The 12244-nt window shown below is 45.0% G+C and overlaps 1 protein-coding gene across 1 annotated transcript in view; it reads left to right on the top strand.

Annotated features, from left to right (window-relative positions):
• LOC148501119 (BAR/IMD domain-containing adapter protein 2-like) overlaps positions 1 to 12244 on the top strand; it is a 130413-nt gene that overhangs the window by 63513 nt on the left and 54656 nt on the right. Inside the window, exon 3 of the mRNA XM_088450959.1 lies at positions 898 to 984. Within this exon, the coding sequence (XP_088307085.1) occupies positions 898 to 984 (87 nt within the window). The remainder of the gene's footprint in view (positions 1 to 897; positions 985 to 12244) is intronic.

Consider the following 12244-nt stretch of genomic DNA (forward strand, 5'->3'; position numbering starts at 1 on the left):
GCATTACGAGATCCCGCGTGCAGCCCCCGAAGCCGGCAGCCACCGCAGCAGGGATAGTGCTGTCCCTGCTGTGCTGGTAGGGCAACGCCAGCTGCAACTGTCGAACTGACCGGTCATACAATGCCCATACATTGCCCAGTTTATCAGCACAGCGCCCCTGCATTTACCGCCAAGCCCCTCAATAATACATGGGGGAGAAGCATATCAGCGCACATACTGTTCATACATCTACCCCGGTGTTTGAAAAATGTCAGTTAAGAGCTGATTGGTTGGTACTTTGGCCCTGATTCAGACCTGCTCGCTGTCACATTTTTTTTTCTCCTGCCGCTCGCAAAGCTGTGGGAGACCTCCCACAGCTTGTGAGAGCGACCTGGAGACCGTCGCAATAATTGCAACCATCGGCCTTGTGACAAGACCCTGTGGTAGGGTCTAGGCTGCCGCAAGGCTGAGTGGACTTCCTGCTCTAATAGAGCAGGAAGTCCACTACTGACATCAGTAGTGATGTCAGTAGGTCCTCCCACAAACGCCAGGCGTTCCTAAGGGAATGCCTGGGTTTGTCCAGCCACCCACCCTACCCGCCTACAAAACGGGGCTGGCTGTCACTCACCATGGCCAGCCGCCCCGTCTTGTACCGAGCCCTGTAGCGACTGAAGTTCAGTCACTCGGCGGGGCTTGCACATGCGCATGCCGGACGTGGTGCATGCGCAGTGGCCAAACATCGAGCCGCTTGCGAGTGATGTGTGCTCGCGAGCGTCTCTGAATCAGGCCCTTTTATCTTTCTCCACTTTATCTCTCTCCAAGGATGGTGGTTCTATGCGTAATATCCCATTTCATAGTTAGAGTGTAATAAAGTTCACGTTCCGTGGTTGGAAAGTTGATACTTTTTTTGTCTTACAGGTGTCACTGTAGCAGCAAAAGGCTATTTTGATGCCCTTGTGAAACTTGGAGAACTTGCTAGCATTAGCCAGGGGTCTAAGGAGCTTGGTGAGTTATCTATTTATTTATTCAACCTCACTTCCAAATGTGCCTTGCACTTGGCTCCTCTGTGCAAAGTATACTGTCTAGGGGCCTTCAAGATCAGGGATTCATGACCAAGCTGATTAAACAGGAAGTCCTGCTTTCCTGCTGAGAGCCAGAGATTCCTGTTAACTGTCTCCTCTCTCATAGAACTGCTTGGATGTGAAATATAGTGTGGGTCCTACACATAGAATTAGCTAGCCCTCAGTGCCTGCTCTGTTCCTTCCTTGACATCTCTGCCAGCTCCCTGCTTTTCTTAATTTAAATCACATTCCCCATTTTGTTGTCCTGACAACATGCTGAGTTCTCCCTAACATGCTAGAATGGGATTGTGTGAGGTGTACAGACAGTCGGTGCCTGGCGCTCCCATGGCCTCCCCCTTCATGCCAGGGTTACTTGTTTCCATTAACACCTTTTGTTGCCCGAGTGACCTTCAAAGTTATGCAAAACGATTTGCTTTAAGTCATTGGCTGTTCTAATCTCTGTGAAGCTGCTTTCTATGTCAGGAAAGCTCTGAACTCCATTCATGTGGGTTCAGAACTATTCATTTTATTGATGCTGAGGAAGTTATATCACATAAGTCTTTATTACACTCTGCAAATCATGGGAATGTGTGTAGAATCCACATTTATCAATGTAAATCCTTCTGTCCGACATGCCCTAAACATGATGCTATTGTATGTTTGTGCCTCGCTTGAGATTCTTGCGCAATAAAAGTGCAAATAATGGTGCAAAACAGGGCAGGATTCACGGACGTGTTTATACCACTTCATAACTTTTTTAAAATACATTTTTATTTAACATTTTATTTAACGTTTTCTTTAATTTTATTTATCTTGATAATAATATCTGGCTACCATTTAGCCATATAGCACTTGGGCTAAAATCGCTGAGGAACATGATGTAATTTAATCACATACATACATATTAATAGCCTTATAGATGTTATGGGTAAATAATATGGGGTCTTCATATTTTAAAGCAAATCTGGTGGAAATAGCGTGTGTTTTCATATTCGCCTTTTTTTCAATCAATTTCAGCAACAGACAGGTGTTAGAAGTGCCTATGACTGGGGAACCAGTATCATACATACACAGTAATGAGATTTATCATTTATTACGTTGCATGTATGCACCAATCCCCAGCATGGTGCAGCAGCAGATCACTTTTTTTTCGAACCTTAAAAGATTTTTTTTTATGTAAACTTATGTTATGTACTTACACTTTTGTGAATCTACAACATTATTATAGCTACAATATATATATTTTTCAATTATTAATGTCACTTCTAACTTTACAGCATGGAGGTGCTAGGAGTGATAAGGAGTGTTTTTGCATAGCTGGGCCCTGGGTTTTTTGAGAACCTACCAACATCTGTATCAGATGGTACTGTAGCCATAATGGGATATAGCCGGCATTAGGATACCGGCTGTCAGAATCCTGGCACCAGAATCCCAGCAGCAGTCTGAATTGTGGTTTCAGAATCCAGACTGCTGACATCCCGATGGTGAGTATTATTGTTAGAGATAGAGTTAGGCGCTAGAGGGAGGGTTAGAGTTAGGCTGTGTATGGGGGGGGGGGGGGAGGGTTAGGGTTAGGCTGTGAGAGGGGAGGGTTAGAGTTAGGCTGTGTGTGGGGTGGAGGGTTAGGGTTAGGCTGTCGGAGGGAAGGGTTAGGGTTAGGCTGTGTGGAGAGGGTTAGGGTAAGGGTTATAACACTTACAAAATTCTATCAGGATTCTGACTGTTGGGATGCCGCTGTCAGTATTCTGACCATCAGCATTCTGACCACCGGGATCCCATACCCAACCCGTTATAAAGCATGTTTCCTTTACATTAATCTAAATTCACCATGATTTTGGAAAAAAAATGTTATGTTTAGGTCTCAGCGGATAGCTCTTGTGCAGTAAGGGGTAAATTTACTAAAGTGAGAGTTTTTAGAAGTGGAGATGTTGCCCATAGCAACCAATCAGATTCTAGCTATTTTCTTTTAGAAGGTACTAGTTAAATGTTAAGTAGAATCTGATTGGTTGCTATGGGTAACATCTCCACTTCTAAAAACTCTCACTTTAGTAAATTTACCCCTAAGCCTCTATGCATGTGTGAGCCGGCATTGTCAGTGTACTAGAACTGGACACAGAACTTGGTTTTTCAGCTATGCTTTTGTTAAAACATTTTTTTAAAGTATTACAAAATAAAATGAGTAAAAATAGAACAAAAATATAGTAATATAAAAAAGAAAAAAAAATGCTTTATTTAACTATACCCATTCTGAGGTGGCAGTAGTCATAGAAGGGAAAGCCACAACACCTGTACAGCCACCGGGGCCTATGTATCAAGCCATTTTTTACATAAAATTATGCAGAAACTGCAGTTTCTGAATAATTTTATGTACTAATCCTATATACTAATGGCAAATTGCAGGATATTTCACAGAAAGTAGACCCCATTATTATCAATGGGGACTACGATCTGACCCTTATGTACTAAAATCCAAAAAGCAAAGCTTTTCGGAGTTTAGCCACGGTAGTTTACACCATCTTCAGATGGTTTAAACTACTGTTTGCCTATGGGGGCTCCTGGCACAGGAGAGAGATCTTTCGATCTCTCCCCCTGCAGCCCCCGGCCAGTCCCGGAAGCTGACACTGTGTGCATGCGCAGTGTCAGCTTCCCCCGGGGAAGTCTTTCACTTCTGTGAAAGACTTCTCCTAAATGCCGGGGATATAACTCACGGGGACAGCGCTGTCCCTGCGAGTTGCTGGTAGTACATAGCCGGGATATTATCATTAAAATTGAAAATATTGATGACGAGTTGGATTGTTAATAATCTCGGCAGTACTGCGATTAATAATACATAGGCCCCCATGTCTGTGTTAAATCAGCTGAGAAGCCTTCACTGAAGAGCCTTGAGATACTCGTTGATAGCCACTGCTTGCGGTAGCCTTTAATAAACCGTATTTTTGGCAAAAAAACAGATGGCTTTTATCCACTTAATAAATAATAAGCCCCAAACAATTCTGCTTTTCTTAATAGTGACAGGTTTTATATTCAGCTTGGGACTTTTTGCTGGCCAGGAGCCATGTTTCTTTGCATAGGTGAATGGATGCCCCACAAGCATATACAGTATGTATAATACGGTCATATTTTAATTAGAATTCTCAGTGTTATGAAGTTCTGTTTGATGTCACATTTCTGTATCTCTCTGCTAGCGTGCTTTTATGTGTATTTCACACACTTACCATATATATGCATACCTGTGGTACCTGTGGTGGAACACATTGATTTACTTTGTAATGTTTGATGTGCAGCATTGCATGCCCTGCTGGAGATATTCTACAATGTTACATTATTTAATGCCTCCTTAAGTCATGCTGAGACTCCTGTGTAAATGAGAGCTGCAGTCCCTCCTCATAAATCTTTTGTGCTGCTGTATTTTTGTTTTTCTCAGAGAGACCCCTAGATTTGGCAGCAATTACCAACTATACTGATCACACTGTGAAAACGCATGAAATGAGCCATTTTCTCCCCAATTTAAAATCAATTCAGTTAAATACCCTTTTAAATGTTACATTTTACTAACTGATTATGCCTGTACCCCTTTTACACCAGAGCTAAAATCTGGGATATTGCAGGGTTAACCCTGGTAGCTCCTTGGTGTAAAAGGGGAAAGGGTTGGATTCATGGGTCTAGTGACCCGGCAATCCAACCCAGGTAACTTGCAGCGTTTAACACGGGAATAACCCGTGAAACCCTGCAGTGTAAACGGCATGATCCGGGTCACAATGACCTGGATCGTGCCGTATGCCTGCCGATTGGCCGGCTTCAGTGGCTCTTGGAGATGACGTCATCTCCAAGCATCCACTTCAATGCTGGAAAAGCCCAGAGATCCGGTGCTAACTCAGGAATACCCTGGGTCAGCGTCGGGGAAATCCGAGTCTGATCCAGATTGGAACCCTATTCCAACCTCCGAGTCAGACCCGGAATTTCGGTATAAAAGCAGTGTTAGTTAGTAAGACATGCTTAGGGCTGAACAGCGGCTCAGATAGCAGAAAGTGTGGTGAGTGTGTAATACAATACAAAAAAAAACAACATTTTTTCTTATGATTCCTTCCACATATGCTGGACATTTGTGATAGTGGTATGTATCAAATGCATAATCGGTTTGAGGTTTTCCTGCAATCTGATTACTGGAGCTACCAGGAATCCCCCTCTGCCTTCTCAAGTATAAAGTACTAGACTGTCACTGGTACTTCCTTCAGTGAACTCAGTGCAGACCTACAGTGAGTCATGTTCTTAAAAAAGACACAAATGCTCCTTTATTGCCTTGTTAATTTCCTTATCGACATGCCTCCAGCATCATTGTTTAGTAGAACACAGTTATAAATGATATCTTACTTTTATACGGTGCCTAGAGGGGGAATACCATGCTTATCTGGGCTATACTCACCAACGCTAGACCACGTCCTTTTAATTACAGTATGACGAATGCAGTCTATAACCTATCCAGACACCGACTGCTATGACTGAGTATTTCAGCTATGTGGGTGCGTGATTAGCAATGTGTTAGTCCTCTTAAATTGGGTAGAACTAAAAGATAATCTGAGTCACATTGAGCTCCAAGAATGTTGTAATTAGGGTAAAAACAGTTGGAAACAATATTCATCTTTATTTCAGCTCACAGGGGTAAGGTTTTTGTAGCTGGTGTTAACATGGCTATATCTATATTCATTTATTTGATCTATCTGTTCCTTATTTATTAGAGTTTTTAAACTGCCTTTACGTATATTGTGAAATACTGATCATTCCACCACCAATATGATCTGTCTATCTGGTTGTAAAGATTTAGCAAAAGCCCTGATGTTAGTGATGGTAGATAGTCCACATCTATCTAAAGCTATATGGGGCTGAGGAGTTGTTACAGATTACATAATAATAATAATAAAAATAATAATAATAATAATATTAACATAGAAACATAGAATTTGATGGCAGATAAGAACCACTTGGCTCATCTAGTCTGCCCCATAATAAAAAAATAATAATAATAATAATAAAAAAATAGTAATAATGTAATACATATAGGACCTCATTTAGAGTCAGTCGTTGCGGCTGCTCGGTCGTACGCCACCGATGTTCGCTAAACTGCGCATGCGTAAAATTTGCAATGCTCGTGCGCAAACTAGCTGTTACGATCAGAAATTGCTCTCTCCTTGAACACAGTCATTAGTTTGAGTGACAGGATGAGGCGTTTGTGGGTGGTAACAGGGGAAGGTGCTTGTGAACGGGGGAGTGGAGATCCGAACGCAGGCTTGCCTGACTATGCAAACGGTGTTTTATGGGAGTGCATAATTAACTAAGTAGTGTCATGACACATGTGACATGGGAGGTTTTTACACTGTCTTGATCGTAGTGCTTAAGAGAGGGTATGGTCAACCTTAAGCTCTACGAACAGCTCCGATGGTTCCTGATGGTCTCGATTGATCCTTATATGCCCGGAGATGACGTGTAATGCGAACGAGAAGGGGGCGTATTTATAGTCTTATGGCCGCATCCTCCCCTCGTTCGTCCAGCTAACGATCCCATCTTAACGACGCAACTTGCGAGCGCTTCATTTGCATATCCGGCCCCTTTTAACGACCGACTCTGAATGAGGGCCATAGTGAGAATGAAAAAAAATACAGTATATACTATATACATTTTTAATATCTGATGGCAGAAGGGCACATCTCCCAACCATCCTGGTTTCAGCGGGACAGTCCTGATTTGAGTGCTCTGTACCACTGTCATGCTCAAGACTACATTGTAGTGATTAACGGACAATTGACAGATGTTCCATTAACCACTGTCCTGCATACTATGGTGCCCCGCATGGGAGGTAGATGGTCGCAATGCCGACCACCGGCTTCCCGACTGTCTAATCCCGGCAAGTGTCAAATGACAGGCGTCGAAATCCCGATGCCTGTCATTATACCTACGCCGGGAGCCCCACACACCTGCCACTGGTGCTCACATCACTGAAAGTGTTATTGGAGGGCACTATAGGGGATTAAGGGGCAGCTTAGTGCTTTTTAGCACTATAAATGCTGTGGGGGTGTGAAAACACTCCTACCCCATCCTTATCCTCTCCATTCAAATCTTGGGAAGTATGGAAAAGTGAATTGCTGGGCCACATAGTAAAACTTAGTTAGGGGACCAGTGGTGCCATTGTAGCCATCTGTGCCCTCTGCTCAGTCCTGGGCACCCTCTGCACTTGCGCCTCTCAGAGTTTTACTATATTAAAATTATATTAACAGTAATAATTCTAATAGTTATATACCAATAGTGTGGTTACTATTATGCTAGGAAAAATGCCTAATAATGAGACAGCAGTGATACTGTAAGTATATGCCATTAATTACACAGCAATTTGCTTACAGTAATGCCCTACAATAGGGCCTAAGCAGGGCTTACTGAAGTAAGGGTGCATGATAGGGCCTAAGCAGGGCTTACTGAAGTAAGGGTGCACGATAGGGCCTAAGCAGGGCTTACTGAAGTAAAGGTGCACAATAGTTCCTAAGCAGGGCTTACTGAAGTAAGGGTGCACAATAGGGCCTAAGCAGGGCTTACTGAAGTAAGGGTGCACAATAGGACCTAAGCAGGGCTTACTGAAGTAAGGGTGCACAATAGGACCTAAGCAGGGCTTACTGAAGTAAGGGTGCACGCTGTCTTCTTCTAACTAGCTACCAATCAGCAGCCACTAAAGCTGTACAAAGCACCAGCACTTATTGTCAGGGCTGGTTTTAGATGAAAAGGACCTTGGCAAAAATCATAATTGGATACTCCACATGGTAAATGTACATTGTCAGGTGCATTATACAGCTTCCATTGCACAAACCAAAAATGAACAGACCCACATAGTATAGTTTGTTCTTGTTACTGCAGTAGGAGAGGAGGCACATTCTTGTATTTAAAATATGAATGTTCTGCATCTCCTGATGTAGTGCTGCAAATCTCCCTCAGTGTCACACAGGGCCGGCTCTTGGGGAGTTCGACCAGTGCGGTCGAACAGGGGCGCCTCCCCATAGAGGGCGCACCCCTCCCAACATCCCGATTTCAGCACTGTCCCGCTGTTCCACCTGTGGGCTGAAGTGTCCCGCAGGGGATCTGGTCGGGAGGTTGGGCACCCCCACCACAGCAGCTTTGTGGCGGTGCCGGACCCCCGAAGTAGCTGAATGGATGCTGCGCGCATGCGCACGGCATACATCCAGTGCCGGGAGAGGGCTGGGGGAAAGTGACGGAGTGCTGGGCTCGCCCCCAGCCTGACGTTACACGGGAGGCGTGCTATGCGGGCACTCCCCAAATAACGTCACTTAGGGGGGGTGGCCTCTGGTAATTAGGTCACACCGCCATTTTCGCCAGCACGCGACTAGAAGGCGCAGTATACCCAGCATGGCACAGGGCGCGGCTACCCCTAGAGCCTGCCCTGGTGTCACATGAGCCCATGACCCGGCGTCACCATGTATTCACTAGAGTTGTGAACAGACCCCTGTGTTTTGGTTTTGATTCTCAACATTGTGTTATGGCAAAACCGCCCTAAAGTGTTTTGGTTCAATAACATTTCACGTAATTTCCAGTCAATTTTGACCAGCTCACAGCACCTGAAGTCACGAGGGAGGGACTCAAATGATTTTAAAATACACAAGGTCTAGGTTTTTAACTCTGAGTTCTGAACTTGGCGAGGACATCCTAGCTGGGACTTGGTTCAACTCGGATCGCAACTCCCAAGTTTTTGATTATAAGTAAAACCGAACCGCTCATCTTTAGTATTTGCTGTACTGTTGCAGTCTGCAATATGCATATGATACAGCTTGCTGGTTAATCTCTAGTTTAGCAAACAGTTATCAGATCAGGCACAGGAGGCACTTATAGTATTATTATTATTATTATTATTATTATTATTATTATTATTATTATTATTATTATCTTTTATTTATAAGTTAAGACAAAGGGGTAGATGTACTAAGCCTTGGAGAGAGATAAAGTGGAGAGAGATAAACACAACCTGTAAAATTAAAGTTAGAAGCTGATTGGTTGGTACTTTATCTCTCTCCAAGGCTTAGTACATCTCCTCCAATGTGTCTACAGTACAGTGACATTTAAGGAGGTCTCAACAAACATGTAAAACATTTTGAGACTGTTTCAAATATAGAAGCTGCCATATGTTGAGTTATACCTGTTGTAGGGGCCTATTCATCAACCCTAAAATAACGGTTTTAACGACATTTTCCTTAATTACCATTATTTTAGTATTCATTAACACACTTAACACAGGGGATATCACTGATATCTCCTAGTTAAGTCCTTCTGGGTTAATTTCCGCACTCCCCATACATTAGTATGGGGATGTAGAAATTAGACCATTTATCAAATTCTGAAAAATATGTATTTTCGGAATTTGATGGTGTTACTATACGCCACTCTCAGGTGGCGTATAGCGGGTTATACTTACCTGCTTTCAGCGTGAGCAGGTCCTCCTCTGGCTCCCTCCGGTGCTCCCTGGTCCTTCCTTCGGCTCCCTCCGGTGCTCCCTGGTCCCTCCTCCGGCTCCCTCCGGTGCTCCCTGGTACCTCCTCTGGCTCCCTCCGGTGCTCCCTGGTCCCTCCTTCGGCTCTGGCTGCTGCTCTGACACAGAACACAGTTAAGTTTTAAAAAAAAAACAGTAAAGGTTTAAGAAAAGAAAAAAAAATGTTCAGCCCAGGAGGGAGGTCGGGGTCTGCGGCTGCAGCCTGTGACAGGAGACCAGGTAGGTGGGGGAGGGGAGCGGAGGGGAGGGGGGGACACAGAATTACTGCAGCTGTAATCAGAGCTGCTCATTGGCCGCTTGTGTGAACGTAATGGGGCATGTGCAGCACTGATTACAGCTGCAGTAAGTTAGAGCACATAGGGAGAAGTATCTATTTTCTGAAAAGCTGTCATCGCAAAAATGACAGCGTTTCAGAATAGATACTTATGTAGAGGAGGAAAGATGAATTCCTCCGGTAATTAGGTAGAACTCCATGCAAGTTCTAACCTAATTACCTCCATCGATTTAGTAATGATGAATAGGCCTCATAAGCTTAAACGGAATCGGTATGAAATTCGATTCCCGGCAGCGCCTGGCCGACAAAAAGCAGAGTTCCCGGCAGCGGAAGCCCGACAGCGCTGGAAATCCTGATCGTCGCTAAGGTAAGTATAAACTAACCTAGCCTAACCCCCTAACCCTCCTTAGGGGTACCTAACCCTAACCTCCCCCCAAATGCCTAACCCTAATCCCCCCTCTAAGTGCCTAACCCTAACCCCTCCTCTAAGTGCCTAACCCTAATCCCCCCTCTAAGTGCCTAACCCTAACCCCCCCTTCTCCGTTGCCTAAATCTAAGTCCCCCGGGGGGGTGCCCAACCCTAACCCTCCCTGGGGATGCCTAACCCTAAGTCCCCCGGGTGCCCTAACCCTCACCCCCCACGGCTGTCCGCTCGCGGCGCCCGGCATCTCTTCGATCGGGATACTGGGCACCGGTCTCCCGGCGTCGTGGAAATGTCAGGCGTCTACATCTAGACGCCCGGCATTTCACCCTCGCCGGGATATGACAGTCGGGAAGCCAGCTGTCGGTATTAAGGCAGCCGGTTTCCCGATTGTATTCAGCTTAAACCACATCTGACACAAAGTCTAATATTCTAAACATATCTGGCGCCAAGTCTAAAATACAGAACCCATATATTGCATCCAGGTTTATAAGCAGATGCAAATTTGGTGTATAGTCTGATATTAAGGGCTCCATTTAACATTGGTGGCTAAGTGGATGTGATACTTGCCAGCTCTCCCTGATTGCACTTTCTTGCCCTACTATGTAGCTGTTATATAAAAAAAAACAGAGATATATACATTCAAATGGGATCATTAGTATAATTTCCCTGCACTGGTTATAAGGCACTATGGGCCTGATTCAGAGCCGGACGCTCTGACAGAGCACTCGCTCTGAATCAGGGACGATCTTTTTTTTTTTTTTAGAATGGCCTCCTGGCTGCTCGCATAGCTGTGGGTGACCACCCACAGCTATAGCGAGCGGCCAGGAAGATGGTCGCGATGGTCAAGACCATCGCGACCATCGGGCTTGCGACGAGACCCTTGTGGTAGGGTCTCGTTGCCGCAAGCCTCAGAGAGATTTCGGCTCTAACAGAGCCGAAATCTCTCTCACTGACATCACTCGTGATGTCAGTGGGGCCGGCCCCAAACGGAGGCGTTCACATGGGAACGCCTCCGTTTGGGCATCCACTCCCCCGGCCCACCCACCAAAGGGGGCGTGCTGTCACTCAACATCGACAGCACGCCCCCTTTGGTACGAGACCCGGAGTGATGGCTTGCCCGTCGCTATCCGGGTCTCGCGCATGCGCACGACAGATCCAGCTCTGTCGTGCGCATGCGCTCTGGGCCACCATCCACCCGGATGTGAGCGCTCAGCGTTTGCGACCGGGTCTGAATCAGGCCCAATTATCCCTATGGCTGCATGCATTTTCTGATAAGTATCAGTGTGTTTTCTTTAACAAGTAGATCTTACTAACTGCTTTGGGGCTCATTTATATTTTATGTGTCAGTTGTATGACACGCCTCTCAGCTGTAGCAGTACACGCCCACTTTACCGTGCGCGCATAGGTGTTACTTTCACAATCTCCCTGAAATGCTTTTTCAAGAGTAGGCAAGCATGGGTTATGTATATATCACAGCGATAGATAATGGGGTACTTTAACAATGCAACGCTATTTTCCATGCTGGTCAAATCTTTTTAAAGTAATGTGTGCATGTGCGACTAACTTACACTGATGCGCATAGTGATTTGACCCAAGTCTCTCTGACGTCACTGGTCCTCATTGCCAAGTATGACTAATACCATCCTGAGATGTGGTTAGGTTGCAGTTAAAAGCAATGAAAAGCTAAGCTTGGTAAATTGACTAAGCCTGTCATCCCCATAAAGCTCGAGGAGGAAGTTGGTAAGAGGTGCAAAATAAGTTACATATCTGCACCCAGGCTGATACACATAGCTATAACTATTGCCCATTCTATCATCCAGAATAATATTTGGTGCCCAGTATAATTTGCAGGCCCATTGCTGGTTCCAAGTTTCATATGATATCCAGGACCATATCTGATGAAGAATATAATAATATAGCAACCCTCAGAGTCTTCACATCAGCTCCGTGTCTGGGTCCTACTCAGG

This window comes from Taudactylus pleione, unplaced genomic scaffold (genome assembly GCF_031769625.1).
Source record: "Taudactylus pleione unplaced genomic scaffold, aTauple2 ptg000535l, whole genome shotgun sequence".
Lineage (NCBI taxonomy): Eukaryota > Metazoa > Chordata > Amphibia > Anura > Myobatrachidae > Taudactylus > Taudactylus pleione.